The 27,237-nt window shown below is 38.2% G+C and overlaps 1 protein-coding gene across 2 annotated transcripts in view; it reads right to left on the bottom strand.

The window, feature by feature from the left end:
• The window catches only part of SDK1 (sidekick cell adhesion molecule 1), a 1,168,267-nt gene that overhangs the window by 358,244 nt on the left and 782,786 nt on the right, over nucleotides 1–27,237 (bottom strand). For both annotated transcript variants that reach the window (XM_036741470.1, XM_036741469.1), the window contains 4 exons: nucleotides 23,847–23,958; nucleotides 22,997–23,187; nucleotides 13,686–13,769; nucleotides 4,233–4,427 (listed from right to left, as the gene is read on the bottom strand). In XM_036741470.1, coding sequence (XP_036597365.1) covers nucleotides 4,233–4,427; nucleotides 13,686–13,769; nucleotides 22,997–23,187; nucleotides 23,847–23,958 — 582 coding nt within the window. The remainder of the gene's footprint in view (nucleotides 1–4,232; nucleotides 4,428–13,685; nucleotides 13,770–22,996; nucleotides 23,188–23,846; nucleotides 23,959–27,237) is intronic.

Genomic DNA, 27,237 nt, shown 5'->3' on the forward strand with positions numbered 1-27,237 from the left:
ATTTCTCTTCATGGCCTTTTTGATCATTTGTGAGCCTGATTCTTCAGGGACTGTAGTATTCCATAATTTAAAGCCACAAAACATTACATAAAAAAATACTGGCATTAAAGAGAAGGGCTTTGTATTAGATAGCTGGCACTGTTGGAAATACTGCAGTTTCCTGAATACCACCCAGCCAACTTTCTTCCTATTCAATTCTGAGATTAGCTTATTCTCTATCTGCACTGCCCGCCAATGACAAATGTGCTGATAAACTAACTCAATGGACTGCTCAACCAGTTGCATTTAGGTGGCAGGCATTCTTTTTTCTGAATGGATTTTAGCCTGATGTCTTTTGAGTTTTGTTAAAGAGGCCATATCATCTGCTCATGGGAGCTCCTGGGGCCCTCATCATCTATAGGGTTTTCCCTTCCCTAAACACATCATAAATACATTCATTTTCTCACCAAGCATTTATTACATGCCTATTATCTGTCAAGCACTGTGCTAGACTCTGGGGATATAAAGACAATGCTCTCAAGAAGTTCATGTTCTGTTGGAAAGGAACAACACAGAATTACAGAGCCATTGACAGACCTAGAGTTAGCAGGGTCCTCGGAGGCCAGCTAGTTCAACTCCATCATTTTACAGATAAAGAAACTGAACACCTTGGGGGCTAAGGGACTTGCCCAAAGTCACACATGTAGTAAGTATCAGAGGCAGGATTTGAAAACACATCTTCTGGCTCCAGAGCCAAAATTCTTCCCACTGTATCATGCTGAACAGAGATAAACAAATATAAACTACATAGAAGGTAGGGGGATAAGGAAAGGCCTCCTATATGACATGAACTTTGAAGGAAGTTAGTGATGGTGCAAAGTGGAGGAGGGAATATATTCTAGTCAACCCAGAAAATCCATGAGAATGAATGGAGAAGGGATATAAATGTGATATGCCAGATATAGCATCAATTCCTTAGTATTAAGAGCATTTTTCCCCACTGTAGGTAGGCCAATTCAGTTAAAATGTAGAGTGTGTGAAGCAGATTAATGTACAATGAACCTGGAAATGTTGAGAAGCTTCTAGACTAGCATAGAGGGATTAAAATGCAAGACAGAGGAATTTGTGTTTTATTTTAGAGGCATCTGGGTAGCTAGGTGGCACAGTAGATAGAGCACCAGGCCTGGAGTCAGGAAGACTCATCTTCCTGAGTTCAATTCTGGCCTCAGACACTTACTGGCTGTGTGACCCTGGGCAACTCTGTTTGCCTTAGTTTCCTCATCTGTAAAATGAGCTGGAGGAGGAAATGGCAAACCACTGCAGTATCTCTGCCAAGAACCCAAATGCAGTTACAAAGAGTTGGACATCACTGAAAATGACTAAACAACAAAATCTGGAAGCTACTGGAGCCTCTGGAGGCAAAAAATGATATGATTGGACCTATCTTTTAAAATATCAATTTAGATAGCTGTGTGGAAAATGGATTAGAGATAAGAGAGACTGGAGGCAGAAGGACCAATTAGGAGGCTATTGCAGTAGTCTAAATGAGAGGTAATAAGGATTTATGTTCATAGTAAAGATCCCAATGCACTGCCGGAACTTGAATATTTTTCACATCATGTAAGAATGATTATCTCCACTGATGTCTTAGTGAATGTAAAGGTTATTTTATTTTATTATAGTAATTTGAAAGTTGTCCATTTAAGGGTAGAAATGGGGAGAAAATTTGTAATTCAAACTCTTGTGAAAATCAGTGCTGAAAACTAAAAATATTAAATAAAGATTTTTAAAAAAAGAAAGTTGTCCATTTAGATATGTTAGAAAAAATCCACAACTTTTTTGTGGGGTGGGGCGGGGAGAAGTGAAGGACTATTTTCATTTACATATCTTGAGATCACTGGAGTCCAGGGGCTGTTGGGAAACGAGTAATAATGAAAGAGGAGCTAAGGAAGAATGGAATTAACAGAAGCATCACAGGATCACAGATGTAGAGCTGGATGGCACTTTAGAGACCATCTAGTCAGATACCTTTCTTTTACAAATGAGGAACTGAGACCCAGAGAGTTTAAGGGACTTGTCTGGAGTCACGAGTGTCTGAGTCCGGATTTGAACCTTGGAATCTTCTGGCTTCTAGGCCAAGCCTTCTCTCCACTAAGTCAAATGCCTGAGTGGAAGTACAATATGTGGCCTGTTGCTTTGTTTCCTACTAGGAATGGGAGCCAAGTGTAGGATGGGGGCAGTGTCACTGAGTGCATGGGCAGAAAACAGTGGAATAGAGTACAATAGTAAGGCCCAAGATCTACAGGCAAAGCCTAGTTTGTTATAGACATTATGTGGGAGGTCAAGGAAATGTGGTGTGGACAGTAACTCTCAGTTAAAGAAAATATTAAAGAAATTGTACCATTTCATTCTCAAACCATGTTTGATAAGTGGAAGAAATATTATACTTATTTTAAGCATTTTCTTGAGAAGTTTTTATTTCCTCCTCCAGATCCTACTTTAGTTTTATTGCAGTAAGGTAGCCTGAGAAGCAGCATGATGGAGTAGAAGGGAGTGTAAGTGGAGGAAAAGGAGGCGGAGGGAGAAAGGTCTCCTGGGGCTTGTCTTTTAACCTCCTGAAGTCTCATTTTCTTCACTTGTAAAAGGATAATGTGAGCATTACCTACTTCACAAGTGGGGGGAAAGCATTTTGTAAACTAGAGTTCTATGTAAATGTGAGCTATTATGAGGAAGACAGAAATGTCAGCTATCAGATAGTGCATTTCTCTGTACTGAATATGTTTTTCCTCACAACTGGTATGCCCTGCTTTAAGAAAATCCAACATGCAAAACATCTGAATTTAGGGGAAAAAAGTAAATTAGAAAGTCACTACTTGCTTATGAAAGATTACTCTTTTATAATAGGCTGTTCATAGGTTCATAAGTCTAGATGTAGAAGGGGCCACAGAGGCCATCTACTTTAATGTCCTTATTTTATAGATTAAGAAACTGAGGCTCAGGGAAGTTAAGTGCTTTGTCTAAGGTCACATAGGTTATAAGTCTTATAAATCTAAATTTAAATGAGTTCATTTGCCAAGATTCAGGCTGCCAAGTTTCTAAGAATCCATTTACAGCTTAAATCTAGATATACTTATATTAGTATCTCATCTTCCAAACTGCGGTAAAAAAAACTGACCTTTGGTCATCTTGACCACCTTTAGTTTGCCAAAATCCACCATAGCCACCCAGTCAATAACCCTTTATAAAGTGCCTACTATGTGCCAGGCACGATGCTAAGCACTGGAGATATGAAAAAGAGACAAAAGACAGTCCCTGCCTTCAAGGAGATCACACTCTAGTGGGAGGTAATATTTATTCTGGTTTGTCTGAAATGCATAGCTAGCCCCGAAACTCACAGCTTTAAGTATTGTTGAACTATTCCTGCAGCTAGGTGGCACAGGGGTTAGAGTGCTGGGCCTGGAGTCAGGAGAATCTGAGTTGAAATTCAGCTTCAGACACTTACTAGCTCTGTGGCCCTAGGCAAGTCACTTAACACTGTTTGGCTCAGTTTCCTCATATATAAAATGAGTTGGAGAAGGAAGTGGCAAACCACTCTGGTATCTTTGCCAAGAAAACCCCAAATGGGGTCATGAAGAATCAGACACAATTGATGTGACTGAACAAAAAACAGTATTCTGTCTGAGGACATACTCAGCCAAGCATTTTGTCTCATGGGGCAAGAGCAAAAGGTGTTATTCAATAATTACCAAGTTCCACTTCATTTTAGAAGAAAAATTTTAATATTATGAGAGCTAAAGATAAACCCTTATGCTTCTATTTTTTCAAAGAAAAATGTACCAAGGCATTTCAGTTAATATGATCATAAAAGAAATTCACAAAAGAACTATAATTGTTCAATAAAACTAAACTAGGGGATGGATATAAAAGAGAGAAAGAAGATCAAGAGACAAAGAACAAGACAGATATTTATTCATTATTAATCCTTCACTTCTTTCTAGTAAGATATTGAGGTTTTGGTTTTTTTATTTTTCTCCCCTTTCCTTTTAAAAAGCTATTCGCAAAAATTGAGTGTGGTCAGTGCTAGAAAACCACAGAGCAGATAATGCCAATCTAAATTTATGTAACAAGTGTATCTTTTCATCTCCTCCAAAGCTATAACAAATATATGAATGTTCAGCTGTCACATACTGAAGTGATGTGAGTCTAAAAGGGTGCATCACTATTGTTTGGTGTTCCTGACATCGCATACTTACTAGTTACATCCAGGTAGGTGTGTGTTTCTATTTCCCCACCTTCATTTTTTGCAAAGCACTGAAAGATCCCAGAGTCATTGGGATGTAGCTTCTGGATTCGCAGACCTCCGCTCACTAGCAATTTATAACGAGAATTCCGGAGCTTGCTGATGGGGACAGAGTCTTTATACCATTCAAGATTAGGGACTGGCACTCCTATGTATAGAAGAAAGAATATTGAAGTTATTTTTTAAACTTTATTTGCTATCAAGAGTAAAAAAAAAAAGTATAATCCTGTGGAAAGAAACCATAACTCTGATCACATACAACGAATTCTTGATTATCTGGGCTAATAGAGGAGAGCAGAGACTCAAATGATTCCAAATGTAGACATTTATTCGTTAATTCAATAAACATTTATTAACTGCCTACCTTGTGCAAGGCACTATACTAGGTATTGAGAAAATACAAAGAAGAATCAGCGATAAACTATGCCTAGCATGGGTCAGATAAAACAGGCACAAACATACCATGATGCAAATTATATTATATGTGCATAAGAGTAGTGCTTAAGGGAAAAGAATCTCTTGCAGCTTCCAGGTGAAATGAACGATACTGAAGTCTATGAGTGAACATTTTCAAGTTTTAGTGACTGACAAGCATTTTAGTATAGTCCGATAATTTGAAAATTGGTAATACATATGTAACATACTTATGCATCCATTCCTTTTTTTTAAGGTACTATTTATTCATTTTCATGAAGTTTTAAGACCCCCATGGGGCAAGTGACTGAGAATTAGGGTGAAAGGGTAGAGTCCTTGAGTAGTAGTTACAAGGCAGCTGGGAGGCACAGTGGAGGCACTAGGCCTGGAGTTAGGAAGACTGGAGTTCAAATCCTGCCCAAGACAATTCACTTAAACTCTGTTTGCCTCAGTTTCCTCAACTGCAACATGAGGATAAGAACAGCATCTGTCTCCTAAGATTGTTGTGAAGATCAAATGAGATAATCTTAGCACAGTGCCTGGTACATAGTAGGCACTATATAAAAGCTCATTTCCTTCCCTCTCCCCTCCCCTCCCCTCCCCTCCCCTCTCCTGTCCTCCTCTCCCTTCCCCTGTATACATTTACAAGTAAATACTGGCCCTGGACTTGGGTGTTATCTTCTGAAAAAAAGCAGCAAAAATTATCAGCTTTTAGAAAGCAGTTTCCTCTCAAGGAACTACAACCTCATGTCAGAGGTATATTGGGGGAAGGCGAACAAACATTTATTAAGTGCTAACCATGGGCCAGGCACTAAGGACTTTACAAATGTTATCGCATTTTATCCTTATAAAAATCCTGTAAGGTAGTTGCTATTATTATCCCCATTTTATAGTTGAGGAAACTGAGGAAGAGATAGGTTAAGCGATCTGCCCAGGGTCACGTAACTAGGAAGTGCCTGAGACTGCACCAGGTCTTCCTAACTCCAGGCCCAGCCCCCTCTCCACTGCACCGCCTAGAAGCTGTAGCAGTGTATCAGTACACATTATAGTATGCATTGATATAGTTACAACTTTATTACTTGCTTTAGTTATAATTTTTTAACAATAAAATCATGTCACTACCTTCAGAAGTAGGTCAGGGCATAAATACGACATAAACGAACAAATCGATATTGAAAGGATGATGGAAACTAAGCTCCGTGAGTTTGAATGGTTTCCATTCATAGATTCTTTTGTTTTGTTTTGTTTTTGGCAGGGCTAGGGAAAGGGTATGGCCGGTTAACCGTGGACTAAACGCTCAGGTATTCGATAGATCTACAAGTCCACAATTTCAGAGATGCCATCTAAAGTTATGGTAGTTCAATACCCCCATTTTATTTACAGATGAGGAAACTGAGGCACAGAGAGAAACTGATTTGCTAAAGGTGAAAAAGCAAATAAATTACAGAACAGGGATTTGAACCCAGGGTGTAGGGTCATAACTCTGAGTTTGAAGAGACCATAGAGGTCATCTGGTCCAATGTCCTTTTAATTAATTAATTAATCAATTATAACAAATAAGGACAGCTAAGCCCAGGGAATGAGCAATGCCTTGCCTAGGGTCACATAGACAGTGAATGACATAAGTAGAATCTGATTCCAAATTTAGCCTTCTTTTTGTACCATGTTACCTTCTGTACAGGGGAGGAATGGTTTTGAGCTTTCAAATGAAAACATTTTTAAACATCTCTAGTACATGGAATTTGAGCAGGGATGGGGAGGTGGAGAATGGTGGTATAGGACTATGCGTATATGTATGTGCACATGTATGTTTGTGTGCATCTGTGCGTGTGTGCATATATATGCATATGTATCAGCGTACTGTGCTCATGTGTACATGCATATATGCATATGTTTGTGTATATATGTGCAAGTACGTATGTGTATACATATGTATACACATACATATACACAGCTAGATGGCTCAGGGGGTAGAGCGCTAGGCCTGGGCTCCAATCTGGCCTCCGACACCTAACAGCTGTGTGACCCTGGGCAAGTCATTTAACCTCTGTTTGCCTTAATTCACCACAGAAGGGAATAGTGAACAACTTCAGTATCTTTCCCAAGAGAACCCCATGGACAGTATGAAGAATAAGACAGGATTAAATGACTGAATAAGAATATATGTGTATTGTGAGTATATATGTACATGCATATATGTATATGCTTATTTATGTGCATATAGGTATGAATATGTATTTATTTTGCATATGTGCATGCACACATTTTAGCTAGGTGGTGCAGTGGATAGAGCACTGGGCCTGGAGTCAGGAAGTTCATCTTCCGGAGTTCAAATCTGGCCTTGGACTCTTACTAGCTGTGTGACCCTGGGCAAGTCCCTTAATGCTGTTTACCTCGGTTTCTTCATCTGCAAAATGAACTGGTGAAAGAAATAGCAAACCACGCTGGTATCTTTGCCAAGAAAACCCCAAATGGAGTCACAAACAGTTGAACACAACTGAAAACCTAGTGAACAAAAATAACAATGCACTTGCATGTGTGTATGTGGATATGTACGTATATTGAGCCTATGTGTGCTATTTGAATATCTAAGTATAGTACTGATTCTGAAAACGTTATCACTTAGTTTGTAATTTTTAATATAAATGAAAATAATTCAAACATAAAGGAGCTTGAAATCTCTAGATATCAGGTCTTCCTCCTCCTCCTATGCTTTTATCAGTGTGGGTACCTCCTGGTGTGGAAGTTTCCACCCTAGGTATAGACTAAGAATTGCCCAAGGCCTGGAGAGGTTAAGGACTTGTCCAAGGTCATGCAGCTAAAGCGTGGAAGAAGTAGGACTGTATCCAAGGCTTTCCATCTTACTGCAGGTTGCCTCTCTCATAAGCTATTCAGCAAGTACAGAAAGTTTTCTTTAATAAACAGTGTCTCAGAATATTTCAAGATAATGGATCGTCGGATCCTTTGCTTTGTTTTAATTATGTTCCCTGTCACTTTTCATTAGATTAGGAAATTTAAGGGAAAAAATACATGTATTTTGAAGGTAAACACGCAACCAATCCATGTAAAACTCTCTAAAAGCAATTACATCATGTTGCTTCCATGAAGAATAACCACTTCCCATGCTACTAGAATTACACTGTCAAAATTAAAAGAAAGCAATAAATTGTATGATAGCAATGCTCTGCTAAAAGCCTGCCTCAATGTATACTATAAGAAGATATCTCCCAGGAGTTTATCCTAAAGAAATTATGTGAAAACAGCATAAGGTCAAGGTCAAGGGGAGAACTTAAGAATGCCATTTATTTGGAGGTAACCATTAAAACATTGAGTGCCTGAGCCATTTCTACATTAGGGCAATTTAAACTCCTGAATAGAAATCTTATCCCCCAAAATATCCCTTAGTATTATCAATTCTCCTTTCAAAATTATGAATACATTAAAATTTTTATATTCTCAGAATCACTGAGTTTTGTTGGCTTTAAAAAGGTGGCATTTACCCAAGAAAAAGAACAAAAAAAAACAATCAGGGAAATGATTCTTTTTTAATACTCATATCCCCTCTCTCGGCAACCACATCCTTATCATTATACTAGAGGTGAACAGATACCAAGGCAGAGAGTTAGAAGCATTCATCTTTTTAAAGAGCTCCAAAGATAATGTGCACCAATCCCTCTCACTTTGAGAATGAAGAAACTGAAGCTCAGAAGGATCGTGACTTGCCCAATGCCATACAAGTTGTTACTGGTACAGCCAAGAGCAGATTGTTTACTCTTCTTGTGGGGTGCTTTCCACTGTCCTGCACTACCCGTATTAGAAGATTTTGAGTTAGCCAGAAGAACAGGGCGCCAGACTGAAGATTGAAATTTAGGGCTAGATGTCATGGCCCACATTTGTACTTCCAGATACTAGAAGAGGTTGAGCTACCAGGGGCTAAGTCAGTGAGCCAATAAACATTTATTAAGCTCCTACTCTGTGCCAGGCACTTTGCTAAGCACTGTGGATACAAACAAAGGCAGAAGACAGTCCCTGCTCTCAAGAAGCTCACTGTCTACTGGAGGGGACAACAAGCTATACACAAGATAGATTGGAGATAAGCAATGAAGAGAAAGCAATGGAATTTTTTAAAAAACCTTAACATATATATTTCTTAAAATATTTAACAGAAGTTCATACTTTCTTGTACAATCCTCCTTCCTGTCCCTTGTATTTTGAAATGTTTGTGTTTGCTGATTACAAGATTCACAGCAACAACAAAGAATGAACAAAAAGTACTATTGCCAAGTACTCCATTTTTGGTTGTGTGGTAGGTAAACCAGTTTATAACGCAGGGAAAATTCAGAACATAGAATGTTTATTACACATGGAAAGGACCTTTGAGACTATTTTAACTCCCCCATTTTATAGATGAAAATAAGGCCCAGAGAAGTTGTGGTTTAAAAGATCCCATTTCTGGGGCAGCTGGGTGGTACAGTGAGTAGAGCACCTGCCTTGGAGTCAGGAGAACCTGAGTTCAAATCCGGCCTCAGACACTTGACACATGTACTAGCTGTGTGACCTTGGGCAAGTCACTTAACCCTAATTGCCCTGCCAAAAACAAAGATCCCATTTCTACAGCACTTTCTTTTATGTTTGCATGGTACTATATCTACATTATCTTATTTGATTCTCACAATAATCCTATGAGTGAGGTGTTATTAATTACTATACCCATTTTGCATATGACAAAACTGAAAGGCAGTAGAATTAAGGGATATAAGGAAAGGCTTCCTGAAGAAGGTGGAATTTTATCTCTAACAAAGTCACAGAAAGGAGGAGGTAGAGATGAGGAGGGTGACAGTGAAAATGTCTAGAGTCTGGTGGAGTGTGTTGTATGGGGAACAACAAAGGCGGCCAATGAAGCTGGACTAGAGAGTATTTAGTTGTTCAGCTGTTTTACAGTCACATCTGATACCTCATGACCCCATCTGGGGTTTTCTTGGCATTAATACTTCAGTGGTTTGCCATTGCCTTCTCCAGCTCATTTTATAGATGAGGAAACTGAGGCAAACAGGGTGAAGTGACTCGCCCAGGGTCACACAGCTACTAAGTCTCCGAGGCCAGATGTGAACTCAGGAAGATAAGTCTTCTTGACTTCAGGCTCAGCTCTATCCACTGTGCCACCAGAGTGTGTAGAGGGGAGTAAAATATGAGAAGATTGGAAAGGTAGAAAAGGACAGAGTGGTAAAAAGGCTTGATTGCTATTCAGAGGACTTTATTTCTGATCTCATAGGAAAAAGGGAGCTGTGGTAGTTTGTTGGGTAAGGAGGTGCCATGGTCAGCATTATGGTAAATAGTGCTGAATGGGATTATTTAGGGCACTAAATTCAGCATTAATATGGTGGGTGAGTCCCCAGGAGCAGATTAGCTGATTGCCCAAGGAGGGGCAAACCAGCAGAGGTAAAAAACAAAGCAGGGTCAAAGCTTCCATGCTAATCAGAGCGTGTGAATGGGCCACTAAATAACCTCTGAAATTCAAATATGGGAGGGGGGAGAAGGGAAAAAGGGGTAGAAGAAGGGAAGGTAAGAGATGGGTGAGGGGAGCAGAAGGAGGGAGGGGGGGGAGCTGATGAAGTGTGCCACTTCATTTTTGCCACACTCACATCCTTTCACAACAGCTCCAAGGAAGCTGGTATTTTGGCTAAGGGTAGTGAGTGCTGTGGCCTGATTTTCTAACCACTTAAGAGAATACCCCTGAAATATGGGGCAGAGTGAACACTCCTTGACAAAGAATATTATTATGGTTCTGCGAAATCATATTGAATGTGGGAAAAGCATTTTGGGCTGACAAAGCATCTAGAAATCAAGGCTATTAATAGAAGAACTCCTATGGGCATCAGATGCTATTATCCAAAGCACAGAGAAGGACACTAAGAAAGGAAATTTTAGTCACATGCTGGTCTCTACACTATTCACTGAAGAAATAATGTCATTCATCATCATCAGAAATGAAGGCTAGTTGTCTGGAAAGATAACAACTTGTGGTTACATGTATTACAAATATCATTAATTTAAAATATTCATCCACGCTCTTGGATTCATAAAGTTAAATTTATCCACTTAAAATGGAATGTATTTATCATCAAAGTGCATACTAGGTCTATATTTAAATTGTTTATTTTTAAAAGAATTTACAGTGCCAGTACTCATTAATGAAATATTCATTAAAAGCTTTACCTAGTCACATCTGAGGAAAACAACAGGAGAAACGGTAATAATGTACAGATGTTGTCCAGCTTGATGTATTGTTAGGTGGTAGACTTAACCTAAATAACATGCAAATGTAGAGCTAGTGTAAATGCTAATGTTGTGAATTTTCACTGTGATTGTAACTCATCTGTCAAAAATCCCCCTGGGCAAATATGAATTATCACTAAGTGATGAAAAAGAGGTTGACATAAAACTGAATGGTTCTCCTTATGCAGACTTGAGGAAGAAAAGTGGTAAGATTTCCTGTTAAAACAATAAAAAATCCATTTTCCTATAGCTTGGATTTGGCAAAGAGCCCCTACCATCCCATTAATGGAAATTTACTATTTTGCCCCAAGTCTTTTATGTTAGGGTCATCCTTTTGTAACATCATAGAACCAGAAAGGACTATAAGAGGACAGAGAATCGGGCCCTCTGACATTATGAAGGGCTATACCTAAACTATTCAAGACTGATGACTGTCTAGTGTATTGTTAAATGCTCTAGGGATGACAGCACCCCTATTTCCCTTCCATGTCAAATGTTTAATCCCCTTTATAATTATCAAGTTCTTCTCCATCTTTTGTAACTTTTTCCTTCCCCAGTTTGAGTTTATTTTGGAGTCAGAGGACCTGGGCCCTTGTTCCAGCTCTGCTACTTATTAACGGTGTGACCTTGGATAAGTCACTTCTCTGGATTTCCACTTCTTCATGTCTAAGATGCTGGGGTTGGATGAGAACAGTGTTGTCAAACTCAAAGAACCACTGACCTGTACGTAAGGATCCCTGTGGGCCACATATTGACTAAGAAAAATCACACACATCTTTAGTTATTTTGTTAAATATTTCCCAATTACAGTTTAATATGGTTTGGGCCACACTCAAGAATTTTACAGACAGAGATGATTCTATGTTTGATACCTCTGGGCTAGATGTTAGCATGAAATCTATAATCCTATACCATGGGTCACCCTGCACTTTGTTCCACAACTGGTATGGAATTTAGGCAGGAAAAAGGGAAAAGGTAAGGAAAAAGAAAGAAAAGGCCAACTGCAAGGCATCAATTGGAGTTTAGTCATACAACACAGAAGAATCCTAGTATATATTAAAGCTGGACAGGACTTTAGAAATTATCTAATACAAGACTTTTATTTTAAAGATATGGAAACTAAAATCCATAGAGACGAAATGGCTTTCCTAAGGTCACACAAAAGTTAATGGCCAAGCTAGATCAAGCATCCAAGCCAAGGTTCTTTCTACTACATCATGTTATTATTCGTCAAATCATACCCCAACTGTCCATAACAGTACCTCCGTGTAATGAGTCTTTGCACATGTCCAGATCAACTAAGATGGAGTCATCTATGTGGAAGACACCAGGAACCTGCTTCTGGAAAAAGACATTCTGCATTCCCCTACCATGTGGGTAGGAACAGCCTTTTGCATCGTCTGCATAACTCAAACTGGCTGAGTCTTTAAAATCACCAGACTGAGAAAGGTTCTCTCTCTTTCCAGTAGGATCCAGGGAATGAAGGTCTTATTCACCCACAGCATGAACACCATGCACCGAGCTGAGTAGGGGGAAGGGCCACTTCTACCCTTTTCCTTTAGGAAGCCTGTCAAATGGCTTGGGGCTTTAGTCTGTTTTGTTTGTTCTTGAAATAAGCACTGGAGTCCCTAGACTGGGAAGCTTGAACCCTGTGAAACTTGGAGCCAGGATTTCAGTTTGGATATTGCTGACAGCCTAGTAGGGATGCCCTGAGAAGCCAAAGTGCTTGGACATGGGCCCATGGGAGCTTTGGACTTGGAACCTGGTGGAACTACGCTCTGTAGGAACTCAGTTAAGCTGTGAACCTAATCCCTATCCCCTTCCCCTCCCCAAAGACTGCATTGCCAAAAGTGCCTTTCTCACAACCCAGGTGTTGAGGTGGGGGGAATATTTGTATGTTCATTCTTACAATACCTTTGAAGTAAACATTCTTTTGTAAAAGCAAAAAGGAAATATTGCTGAGTGTTTGAAATAAAAACCTGGAGCAATGCATTCATTTGCATATTAAATAAGCCTACCCCTAACCCCCCCCTTCCAAAAAAAAAGCAAATCTTACTGTTAAGTGGTTAAATGGAACTAGAGTACTGGAGACCCATAAAATTGGGGGAATACAATCAGTGGAGGCTTGAGCCAATGGTGACACTGGATATCTTCAATCCTTTTAAGGGTACCAGAAAACCTTGGGGGACAGGTATTACTGAAAAATAATACCTGGCCTTCAGGCAGTGGGAGCCAGTATAGGCACTGTTACATCTGGAAAAGTTTTGATGATGCTATTATCTTGTCCCCAGTCCTAGAGTTATAATGGTGTTCCATTATAACAGTGAAAATGTTAACAGCCCCATGCTTCACCCATCACTAGCACACACAGGTCCCAATCTTCACCTATCCTATGCTAGTAGCAAGGGACTAGGAAGTGGGCTCCTGACAAACATGATGCAAATATCAATTAAAGTGTTTCAAAATATAATCAACCTTTAAAACACAGACTTTGAAGAAAAGAGACTATTTGGCCCAATGGATAATGAGTATTCCAATATAAATACCAAACCATATTACTAAAAGCTGCTGCCACTTAGCATGTGACAAAGCAAAACAAACAATTAAACATATTTCCAAAAAGACTGAAGGTCAAAGCTCTGCTTGGCAAGGGGAGACACAGTAAACACATCATTTTTCTTGGTTATACTCTTTTAATAGATTCTTTGAAACTTACCCATTGCTTGACACAAGATATCCACGGTTTTTTCCACTTGGGCTAGAATTCTACTCTCAGGTTCAGCAGTAAAATAGGGAGGCTCTTTAAAACAGAAAGAAAAAAAATCACTAAAGAGGCAGGTGAATCCTTTTTGTTGAAAATCCTTAAAAAAATTAAAACTCAATATTCTTAAAGAGAGTCAATAATAAGTGTAGAGGACAGAGAGATGGCCTCAGAGTCAGAAAGAGCTGGGATCAAATTGTATATTGGCTATATGGCCACAAGCAAGGTGTTTAATCTCTCCAAAACTATAAATTGAAGAACGCATAGCTATCTAGGTGGCAAGTAGGTGGTACAATGGATAGAGCTCAAATACTTACTAGCTATATGATGCAAGATAAGTCACATCATCTAGTGGCCTGGTTCTTCAATGTAAAATGTGGATGATAATTACACCTAACTCCTAGGGAGGCTGTGAGGATCAAATGAGATATCTGAAAAGTATTTAACACAATGGCTGGCACATAGTAGGTGCCTTACAAGTGTTATCTATTGTTGTTATTATCTATACTTTTGGAGAGAGCTCCCTCACCTAGAGTTCTCTGCTCAGATCAAATCACAGATCCAGTACCCAGAAAACCTTAAGATGAGCCTTAAAAAAATAGGTGAAGTATTATTAAAATTGTATCCTTTGTTACTATCATTTACATAAACTGCAAATTCAGAGAGGACAGCCAATGGCCATCTCTACCCAAGATTTCAGCCAGCAAATTAATAGTCATTGAAGAGGCTACTTTTGAGTTCATGAGCTTGAATCATGGAATATCTTAATTCACAGTTTAGAAGGACTTTCCCAAGAGGTTCATAAAGGTTTATATTTACAGCACAGTATTTTATAGGATAGTTTGCTTCAGTATCTACACTAAACACCACCTCATGAAGCATGTCAAATAAAGTGCCATAGCACATCATTGGGCCTATATCAGAGGAGAAGTGCAGCATATTAAAAAATTTTAAATGCCTTAGCAATTCAACTTCGTCAAAACATATTTAATACTTGAATAGGACTCAAAATAACAACAAACTCTCTCCTCTCTCTTCAGAACAACTGGATATGTGCCTGGCAGAACAGTCATACCCTAAGATTAAGAATGCACACTTTGTGGAAATCTACCTGGGAAGCCCAGATGGCCATGTGGAATAAGGCCAGGTGGCTGAGCCCACGTTGATCTGTTTAGCTGCCTGGCCATTGATGTCCTGATGCCTACCCTGGCCAAACTGTTCTCTGTTAGCAAAATAGGCTTTGCAAAGGGAATGAGGGCCTTATAAGATAATCTAAGCTAGGGCTAGAGGAATCGGATTGAGATTGATTTCTATGTACTGTATTTCCCGAAATGAAGTGAAAATGCCACTCTATTGATCATGAAACTTCAGTGGTTTTATACTGCCTTCCTAGAGGATAGAATCTCCTATTAGGCACTTAACCCCCCCCAGAATCTGGCTTCAATCTATCTTTCCAGACTGATTTCACATGACCCTCTCCATATTATCTACATTCCTGCCATACTGGCCTACTTGTTGCTGCTCTCCATTCTGTCTCCATTCCATGACTGCACAGGCTGCCCTCCCCCTCACTCACTCCTCATGCTTTCTCCTCTCTTTCTCCCATCTCCCCTCCTCTACCTATATTTGTAATGTTCTCCTTCCTCAACTCTGCCTTTTAGAATCCCTGGCTCCCTTCAAGGCTTGGCTCAGGTGCTACTTGCCTATATGAGGCCTTTACAACGTCAGGCAAGCAGGCAATAAGCATTTATTACGTGCCTACTATCTGCTGAGCACTGTGCTAAGTGTTGGGGAGATAAAAAAGAGGCAAAAGACAGTTCTTCCTGTTCTCAAGAAGAACAGCCTAATGGGGGAGACAATAAACAAATATGTGCAAGTAGGATAACTAGGAAATAACAGTTGTTAGCATCCCCTACCCTGTATTACTTTACATACATTTTGTATTTACTTATCTCTATATATGTTGCATTTCCTAGTAGAATGAAAGCTTCTCAGGGGCAGGACTGCTTCATTTTTTTTTGGTCTTTTTATCCCCAGAACCTACAATAGTACCTTTCACATAGTAGGCACTTGATAAATACTGAATAGAAACAAAAAAATACTCAAAAAAAGTGTGAACCTCTGTAGCAAAATAAATAAATAAAAATAGATAAATAAATGTTTTATTAAACATGGAATTTCAGAGGAAAGCAAATTGCCATATTAGTCCCAGTTTATTCAGCAGAAACACAACAGTGGCATGATCGGGGTTTCCCCAGGTGTTAAGGTTGTAGTGATTTCATTATCATGATAACAAAAAGCTGTCGAATTCAGTTTCTATGTGATAATTAATTTCTGGGCACTGTCTTCCAAAGCAGTTTATTTTCATTGTAATTTTGTTGAATGCAGATAATATAACTTGGCAGGCTGTCTGTGTATCCTTAAAACAAGAACTTAGTTTAGAGAAAATGGGGAAACAAATACTGAGCATCAGAAAGAAAGAAAAGAAGAAAGAACCTAAAGGTTTTATCTGTAGACAAAATTAAGGAAAGTATTTTACAATTATCTGGATAATTCAAGGATAACAAATTTGCCTGAATTACCCACCCTGGTCATCTCAGTGGTCCCAAATTCATTAGTTAAATGCATAATTCTCCATTTAGCTTTGCTGAATAGAGCTAGCCTAAAGAAATAATGGAAAATATGATTTTCTGGCTGGCTCAAGCTAATCCTCATTGCATACTCATAATTTTGCCATTTGGACATGCCTCTACAATCAATAATAATGATATGAACATTATTTATATTCTAACTATACAACAGCTGTATCCCACGGAGGCCCTTTTACATAGGTCATGCTCCTAGAGTCATTATGAATGTAATCAGTCAATAACCATGACCACAATCCATTTAAAGGGAAGGGAAAATGAAAAACAGACCAAGGTAAAAATCAACAAACTGCCCATGGTTTAGCAAGTTTTAATAATAGCAATGCACATTTATTCTTGAAAACCTAAATAATGACTAGACAGCAAATAATAAGATGTTTGCTAATCACCCTTAAGCAATCACCCTTTGCCTCAGCCTGTATCATGTAGGGTTATTCAGGTGGTTCTCCTAGGTGACAGAGAAGAACTTACTTTGGTAGCAAAGACTATGTTGTCATTTACTGCTTTTCTTCCCCCTAGAAAATTGGGTCTCCCTTTCTTGTCTAAGATTGAAAGTCCCAGGACTACTCATCAACTGGGTCCATAGTCTGATCAGCTGCCAGGTTCTCACTTCTCAACTGAGTCAGTTCTCTATTCCTCAAGGAAATTGACAAACTCCCTCTCTCTCTCCTGGGGTTCAACATATTAATGCTGAACTTAATGGAGACATTTGGTTGGTTCAGTCCACTACAGCTTAGAGCTCCTGAGCTCAAGGGATCTAGGAGCCTCATCCTCTCCAGTAGGTGGGATTAATGGTGTGGCCATCTTGATTGGTTTGTTATTCATTCTTACAAACGGTTAGGACTCTCCATAGCTGGTTAAAGGGTTAACAAAGGAATGGCTTAGGGCAAGGGTTCCTGGGGGTGTGAGTGTGTGAGTGTGTGTGTGTGTGTGTGTGTGTGTGTGTGTGTGTGTGTGTGTGTCATGGACCGGGTAGTTTGCTAGAACCAGCTCATAGTGCCAGGAGAGAGCCAATTGTTAAATTTTCAGTGTGAGCATTTATACCTCACAAATCTGTAAACGTCACAAATCAGGGCTTGATTTACTGTTTTGTTGTTTATCTAGACTTAAGAAAGTGATGGAGAACATTTTAATAATATCAAAAGTTTGTCATGCATACATTTCCTCCCTAGCTCAGAAAGCCAATTGTTAAATATTTAATAGCAAACCCTGCATGGATCCCTTTATCAGTCCTGAGAACAATGCCTTTAAATGCATAGAATAAAATACACAGGACTACAAAGGAAACCAGTTTTATTGAAATACAGTTATCAAACCACTCTTAAGAGACAAATTGTGAAATAGTAACATCTGTTGTTGTTCAGATATGTCCAACTCTTTGTGACCCCATTTAGGACTTCATTGGCAAAGATACAGGGGCAGTTTGCCATTTCCTTCCCTAGCTCATTTTATAGGTAAGGCAACTGAGGCAAAGAAGGCTAAGTGACTTGCCCAGGGTCACACAGCTAGTAAGTGTCTGCGACCACATTTGAATTCAGGTCTTCCTGACTCCAAGCCCAGTGCTCTATCTACTACGCCACCTAGCTGCTTATACTTGATGTAGCAACATAGAGGGTGTCAAGGCAGTTTTCGAGATTTTGTAGCTTAAAACTATACTAAGACTTCTGGGGCATCTAGTATATGCTTATTGACTCAATGAATAATAGGATAATGTAGGCAAATTAATAACAAGATAATGTAGGCAAAGTGTAGGCAAATTAAAAGGCTTGATGATTACAGTAATTTTGAAGTAGTGAGCATAATATTTTGAGAAATCTGCAATAACTATAATATGATTTGAAAATATTTTTAATTCCTATTGGTTACCAAGTTACAGTTACTACTAATATAACTGTGATTTATTGCCTACATTCATAATTGAAGAAAATGCTAAATTTCAATTAGAGGTTACTGAAAATAAAAATGTTATTTTTTTTCCATCCAAGTTCAAATATCCATGGAAATCTATTTCATGGACCCTTTTGGGATCTGAGGATTTCAGCGTAAGAATACCTAGCCCAGAGTCATGGACTGTCAGGCTTTGAAAAAAATCCTTAGAGATCACCTACTTTTCTTTTTCATTTTACAAGTGAGGAAAAAAGGGAGAAGGTTGAGTGATGAGTCATACAAAGTTACATAATGAGTTGGTGACCACTTCAGGGATTGGAAATGGAAGTTAAGAATGAACTGACCTGGTCTAAGAGGCTTTCTCCCTACATACCATTCTTTACTAATTACTTGCTATTGGGTACTAACCAAGACTGTCTATTTGTTCATGAAATTCTCTTCCCTGATTACCATTTGGAAATCATTTCAAGCCTGGGGCAACTTCCTTCTGGGATGAAGGGCAGGATTCCAAGGGTCAGCAAGAACTTTTCTTCTGTTTGAATTATAGTACCTGGGGCAATCATGTTACTAAAAATCAGCAGGCAGTGACCATGGAAAACACACACCTATGGGGAATTCAGTGGGCAGAGGCGGACACATGTAGATGCCAAATGAGCAAAGTATGCTCAGTTACATGGGTCACTAAGGGCTGCTCCTGTGGTAATTCCATTACTTTCTTTTAACTTGTATAGGTTTCATTTTCAGTCATCGTTCATCTCTCATTCTAACCAAACAGAAGAGGTGTTAGGATGATTTTTCTCTCATTCCTCAGCTTATCACATACATCATGTGGTATGATAAAAGATTATATGAAAAATAGTTGTGAAACAACCATTAAAAGATTTTGAGCTAAATCGAAAAAAAATCTGTTTTCATTTAGCCTAGCTGTGCACAAACTCTGAAACACAATCTTCAAATGGTAAGTGGAAATGCAAATGTCGTTTCTAATCAGCAGCAGTTCTTTCTAAATCTGCTATATCATTGACGTATGAACATACTACCCTTTGAAATATTTATAATGGCAGCTAATAAAACCAGAATTTGGAACCATCTCTTTTGTCTTTGTTAAAAGTATATGAAGAAATCAGGAATGGTGTTTCGTCCTCTGTGAAAAATCAAGACTGCAAGAAAAAAAAAAAAAAAAACAACCCACCATGCTCAGGCTTCCTGCACATCTGTCCAGGAGTTATGGTCTACAACTCTTGAACCAATTGTTGGTAACTTAAGAGAATACCAAGCAAATTTCTTATTCCTCAAGCAGTATTAAGAATCATCTGTCAGTGACTCTCAAGGCACTTGAGAACTAGGTTTTCAGGTGTCAGGAGAAACATCGACAAAATGAATTCTGTCTCTACCCTTGTTCCAGGTGCTCCGGGATAGCTGGATGACCAGAAACAGTCATTCAGAGAGAAAACCAGCTTCTGTTTGTCCCCAAAGCTGTCAAAAGTTAAGGTGCCTAGATCTGTTAGAGCTGCAGAACTTAAAGTAGAAAGGGATCTCTGTTGTTTCTGTTTTTGTTCATTATTCCTCCCATGGTGTTGTTAATGGTCAGAAGTCATAAAATAGGATGATCCTAAGGCATTAAGGAGTTGAATGAAGGAGATACAAAAAGAGACAGAATAAGAGATAAAAAGGAAGATAAGAGGGCTCCATTTTATTTTGTGGTTTTTTTTCTCACATCTTCTCTGTCAGTTCTCTTCACCAAGGCTAAACTCCTATTTGCATCCTTATACAATGCTCCTGAAATTGTAGCTAGTTCAGATACCATGGATGGTAAGTGTTAATTGTAATACCACAGGTTTCTCTCATACTTTGCAAACACTGTTCTATAAATTTAACATCTTGTTACTTTCTCAGTTAACTTTGCTCTTTTTTCAACTGGCCTGCAGCTCATTTATATGGCTTTGATAAAATGTCAATAATTAACTTTTGCATTTTTTCCTATAGTTTATTCGTAAGGACAAATGAAACATCTTAAGTGCTTCTCAAATAAACATAAATGAATTATAAGACAGACTCCTGTTAAAAAACACCTGGAGTCAGTGGGATATATCAACAACAGGAATCTTTCCCCTGGGAACTTACTTGCATTTTGCAGGATAATACCTTTCTCTGCCGGTCAGACAATGATTCATTATAAATTTTGAACTTCAAATTTGAACATCAGGGGTTTCGTTAATGAACTAACCTCTCAGACAAGGAAAGCTCTCCAATGATGCAAATTACCACCCATCTGTAACTTAAGGTCCTAAGTAGTTACCTCAGGCTTGGAGAGGGTATGTGACTCACCATGCTAGGAAGGTTCAGAAGTGGGATTTAAACCCAAGTCTTTTTGACTCCAAACTCAGTATTCTATTCTCTATACCAAGTGGCTTCATATCTTTTGACATAAAACTCATAAAAAAGAATAGCAACAGGCAATATTTAGGTTTTGAATAAACACCTGCAACTTGAACATTGTAGTTGTTATTCAGTTGTCTGACTCTTCTTGACCCCATTTGGGGTTTTCTTGGCAAAGATACTGGAGTGGTCTGCCATTTCCTTCTCCAGCTCATTTTACAAATGAGGAAATTGAGGTAAACACAGTTAAGTGATTTGCCCAGGATCACACAGCAAGTTAAGGCTGGATTTGGACTCCTGCCTCCAGGCCCAGTGCTCTATCCACAATTCCACCTATCTGCTCCTATCTAGTCTTATCAGGGTGAAATAAAAGTAAATGGTAGTCAATTTGTCTCTGCTTTCTTTCATTGACTTGTTTATGATGATAGTTCCTTTCACAACTTTACCATAGCTTAGACTGCCAGGGAAGGCATAAGAGTTCTTTAAAGAGACTCCCCTTAATGACTGTTGGATATGGGGGTTACAATCAAACCCACATCTTTGAACTGAGAAAGATAATTTTTTAGGCTATCTGAGGCATAACTTAACAGCAAGCCATAAAATTTCACCTGTCACAATAAAATCTTATGAACAAGAAAAAGAATTAAATCATTGCAATAAATAAATGACATGTATTCCTTCATGTTTTAAAGAGATGACATTGGAAGATGATAATTTTACAAAATTAAAAAAAAACAACAATTTGCTTTGGTATTTGGAAATAACTGCAAAACTGAGGTTTACCTGATAGACCTTAAATATTCAAAAAGAATTGTGATTGAAATTAGCATGCTGGCTTATAGATAAGTTTCTTCTCTTGTTTAAATTAACCTTAAAATGTTTTAATACTATAAAGATTGTCTATTAGAGATTTACAGATTGGAAATTTTAATTTTGGCTCAACTTATAGTGTGCTGTTCTGATATAGCTATAGATCAACTCTGATGAAAAAAATGCCTTTGCCTGGAATGAAAATATAGTATTTATATCAATAGCTAGTGGGTGTGTGAAAACGGCTTCTAAAAGAACCATCTCAGATCTCATGTAGAGACTCAGCAATGATTTATGATTCAAAAGCAGCTGTTTCTCATGCTTTTCAAACTTCCAGCCTTCATTTTAAAGTGATGACAGGTTTGTGTTGTGTCGTATTTAGTTATTTTTCATATGCAATACACTTCTTCCAATGATTTAAGGAAATGAGACGGTACTTAAAAAAAAGGCAAACTGTCTCAAACACTATGTTAATACCAGAAAGTTTGCTTAAACAATTTATTAGAAAATATTAACTTTAAAGAAAACTGTTTTAAGACAAAAAATATTTCATGTGATAATCTACTATTTGGACAATATTCTATTCTCAATACTGCTGTTTCTTGAAGGGATGTGAATAAAGGTCATCAATATTATAGCTAGTCCTCTATTACTATTATATCTCAGTAATCATCTACTTTATTTTGGAGGGAGAGAAGGAGAGACCAGTAGCGGCTTCATATTTGCCATACTATCGCAAAGACAGAAAGCTAAGAAAGAGAAGCAAATTATAAGAAATACCAAATGTAGCAACTTAAATAGGGCTAAAAATATTCAGTAACTGAAAACAAAATCAATTGTCTCACAATTGAATCTAATCTTATCAATATCTAATAATGGACTAAGGATTTCCTTGGTGACCATAGACAACATAGTTATTCAGGTATATATGCATGTGTAGATTCTGCCTAACATTAACAATGGTAGTACTCTATAAACATAAGTGGAGAGAGCTATTTTTCCCCCTTCCTCCCTTATTCTATATTATTAATTAGCCCATTTCCCAGCAAGCATCTCTGTTCTCATTACGCCATTATTAGGCTAGAAAGAAGCAATGTCAAATAGTTCTCCCACAAAATTTTTTCTGGGGGAGGGGAAGGATGTGGGAGAAAGAATGCTGACAATCTTAAAGCCAGAAATACAAATTAGGCTTCACCTCAAGGTTTAATGGCACTAAAAGCCAAGATATGAGAATTGTATGATAAGGATTTTACTACTGTGTTTTATAAGCTTTATGATTAAATTAAAATTTCTTGGGGTATTAGAAATAACATCAGTATGTTGCTATAAAATGTTTAATAGATTTGTATTCATAGAAAAGAATGATTGAATTAATTTGGAAGATAACCCCATTTTACCCCCTCTGTCCCATTTCCTCAGAAGGAGTTGAAGTACAAGGTCAATGAAATGCATATTTAACTTTAATTTCTATTGTACTTCCCATATATTCTTTAGCTCTAAATGGAGATACTGGTAGATAATGCTCCCTGTCACTGGTATTACCTATGATAGAAAGAAAGGCTTTTGTTCTTGCTGGCTCAAAGTCAGTTCCTCTTAATTCAGCCTCACAGATGTACATTCCAATGTCAGAGGACGTTGGGTTGGTGATAGTAAGCCGTCTTCCCAAACTGTGGAGTCCATTAGTAATTTTTACTCCATTTCTCTTCCAAGTCATGCTCAATTCTTCAATAGGTCTGTGAGGACAAAAATCATTACCAATTATCTTTCTGAATTATGTTGACAAGCAATAAGGAATATGTTTCATTCAACATTTGCTTAACAAAGAAAGTACTGCAACAGCATGAACAATGGACATTTGGATATAATTCCCTCATACAATTCAACATTCCTCATGTCATGAAGCAAAGCTACACTTACCTCAAGGGTTATTGAACAAGGATGGGTAATTACTGCAGCAATGGAGCTGAAGTCCTAATGATTTGGTTTGTTATTTTTTTAAGAATATTAAAAAGAAGCATTTCTGCGGAACTCAACTGTACAGGAGGTACTGCCATTAGAACTCAGTCATGGAAATGATATTATTATACAGAGAACACTACTATCAGAGAGGAGAGAAAATCAGCCCTTTGTTAGTAAGGCCTGAACCTCTCTCTTTCCCTAAAATCTACATGTGGGACCTCCATTATAATCTATAGATAGACTGAGAAGTGTATATATCATCCCCATATTTGGGCAAGGAAAAATAATCTTAGTTTCTAAGAGATTCTATATTCATGATGTAGTTAGGCAACAAGATTCTTTATCATTGCAAAAAGAGCAAACTGTCTTGCATTTTTTAAAAGCACTAAAGGAAAAATTAATATAAGGTTCTTATCCCTAATCCCCACAATACCTTGCATTGGCTATGCATTCCAATGTGACTTCACTGGTTCCTGCCACTACACTTGTATTGCCTGGAGGGATGACAATGACAGGAGCCAAGATATCAGGTGTATCAATATCACCTATAAGGGAAAAAGAAAGTAAGCTCATGTAAATGCCTTGAATATTTACTCAAAGAAAATTCGACTTGTCAGTAGAGTAAAAATTCTAGCAAGTCTTTCCAAGTTGGAAAGGCCCAGCTATTGACTTGATAGTTTCTATGTCTGTCTGCATTGGGCCAGCCCAGATAAACCTGAAGCAGCTCATCATTAGAGGGCTGGTCGCCAGGTAATTAATTTCTTTGGACATAGCCATTTGTGATGATTATTTATTGGGTTCCAGAGGGGCTGTCACCTGCTTCTGTAGAGGGCATAACCATGCTGATATACTTTCAGATTTCTGCACTTCTAAACTAACCACTTTGAGGAAAGAAACAGTGATGACTAGAAAATTCCAAATGAAAGATCTTGTCAGAACCGAGCTTTTGTGAAAACTAGGAATCTTGCACTTTCAAAATTATCACGGAGCTTAATTAATCTTCTCATAGGAGATCTTGAGCATGGCCATTTTCAAAGGCTTTCATTATATTATATAAGCAAAGTTCTTAAGTTTACCCAGTCTTCTTTCATTCAGAACACATAGCTCACAAGAATGTTTCCCTAGTGGAGAGAAGAGGCTGTATCCTAATAGAAAGGAAACCTATTATGCAGTCAAGAGGTTTTAAACTGCTGAGCATTTAAAAAATCAAATGCTTACTGCTTTTTTATGATTTAAAGCCCTTCCTGTTGCGTTTCATCTTATGTGCAAGCTATTTTAATAAGAGCTGCTAGTTTTCATATTTAATGCTTAAATTTGGTTCCCTAGGGATAAATATGTTCAATTAACAGAGTTTTATATCAGGGCAGTTTAAAACCCCTTTTCTTATCAGAAAACTAAAAGACTCAATTCTCAGTCTCCTTTGTAAGGCACCAAAACTGTAAATAATTTAGTTCATGTTTTGACAAGACAATGATTAAAAAAATGAAGACTGCTCCCTTAGAGTCTAATACATACATAAAAGCAAAATTATCTACCCTCAGCATATATAACAATTGTTTGGGTTGAACAGAACTACTCATTTTATTCAAATAAGAGACTAAAAAACCATTTCAAAAAACAAAATTTCAATAAAGGAATGTGAATGTATCAAGAAGAGAAATGAAATCACTGGAAATCTAAATGACTTTATCCAATATTTGCTGCTGAGGAGGCTTGCCACCATTTATGGCTGAACTGAAAAGGAAACTGGCAAATGAAAGGCACTGCCCTGCTGGGCCTGAGGCATGATTACAGCCACTGGGAGACCACACTAGGATAAAATACTGGCTTCTTTTCAACACTAATTTCCCACAGCTCTCTGTATTCTTTCTTTCACTGGCAAAGCATATATGCTTTTCATATTAGTGGTTTGCATGCATTTTAAATGAACATGCCAAGGCAGTAATATATTAGCAATACAAATTTTTGTAACTGTAAATTCACATAAAACATATTCCTCCTGGTTACCAGTTCCTCACTCCACCCTCCCACCCCACCATAGCAAGGAGGAATTGGGATGTTCACACTTCCCTCTTCCAAACTATCTGAATCAAACTATCTGTCCTTTGAAACTTCATGCTAAAACACCTTGAAGATTCACATTTTCTACTGATTTTCCTATTGGCACTCTGTTTTTATGAAATGATAAAGCATGATGGACTGGTTATCAGATTTCTAAGGAGAAGTGAAGAGTGATCTTACAGCCATTCACAACAGAGCAAAAAGTGTAAAATGAATGCCAATCAGAAGAACAACCTGCCTGTCACCTGGGAAAGTCACTGATGAGAGGAGATGACCTGAGAAGCTAACATTTGCAAAAAGTTATGTGAGGTGAAGAATAGCAGCAGTGGATGCTAAGAGGTCAGTGAACAAGGCACTAATTTGGCATTAATCACTGTTTAGTGGCAGTGGCAGAGGAAAACTGAGCCTAGCATTTGTCAGTTCCAGGGGAGAATGGTCGTGCAGCCACTCGAAATCCCTCTGTCACATCCCCCCCAAGTGCCATCTAACACTATTGACTTCCTGTTCACCCCTAAGAGTTTTCCTTACAAAGAAGCCTGGCCACTGAACAATTAGGCATCACTCCACATTACACTTTAGCTTCAGTGATCCTCTTCAAGAATGAAGGACAAACAACAAGAATAGCTTCTTCAAAACAAGCCTAACAAAAAGTTAGCATTTACTATTCAAATATTAAACAAAAACAAGGAATAGAAGAACCAGTGCTCACTTTTAGTCATATTATTAGATGTGTAATATTTGGGGAGGGCAGATACAATCCTGTGATTTCATGAATGTAGAGAACTCCCAGTGAGGAAACTCCTTTCACCAATGAATATTAGCAACCACTTTGCAGTTTTTAGTTTTCATTGCCCAGGGTAATGAGGGATTAAGTTATTTATCTAGGATCACCAGCTGTAGGTTTCAAAGGCAGAACTTGAACCTAGGCTTTCCTGACATCATGGCCAGTTCTCAATCCATGATGTCATGCTGTCTCATTATGTATGCAACATATAATACAGCAAATGTACTAAACAAATTATTCAGTAGATTGTAAGGCCATACTACCCTGATTGCACCTGATCTTATCTGATCTTGGAAGCTTAATAGGATTGGGCCTGATTAGTATTTGGGTGGGAAACCACCTGAAAGCAGGAGGTGCTATATGTTTAGAAGACCATAGGGACATAGTAGGAACTCTCCTGTCTTCCATGAAATAATGGATAGATGGCTCATTTTCAGGTTCAGAAACATCTAAGTTCTGCCTTGAATATATGCTGTCTATGTGACTGCTCAATTCATTCAAGCCCCAGGTGACTCTTTAAGACTATAAATTGCAGAATGGATATTGACTTGCATTGGTAGCTGTGTTTCAGCTGTGTTGTAAAGATGAAAGAGCCCTGGATTTGGAGGCAGATACCCTAGGTAAGAATTCTAGATTTGTTATTTATTACCTATATGACATTGGGCAACAAGTTAAGAATCACTTAACCTCTCTGTGTCTCAGTTCATCATCTGAAAAATAAGAGAGTTGGACTACATGATCACTATGGTCTCTTCCAGATCTAAATGTATGATCCTAAGTAGAGGTTTTTGTTGCGTCTTACTCTTTGTGAGCCCATTTGGGTTTTTTTGGCAGAGATACTGGAATGGTTTGCCATTTCCTTCTCCGGCTCATTTAACAGATGAAGAAACTGAGGCAAACAGGATGAAATGACTTTCCTGTAGTCACAGAGTGTCTGAGGCCAGATTTGAACTCAGGAAGATGAGTCTTCCTGACTCTA

The sequence above is a fragment of the Trichosurus vulpecula genome, chromosome 1 (genome assembly GCF_011100635.1).
Source record: "Trichosurus vulpecula isolate mTriVul1 chromosome 1, mTriVul1.pri, whole genome shotgun sequence".
In the NCBI taxonomy this organism is placed as follows: Eukaryota; Metazoa; Chordata; class Mammalia; order Diprotodontia; family Phalangeridae; genus Trichosurus; species Trichosurus vulpecula.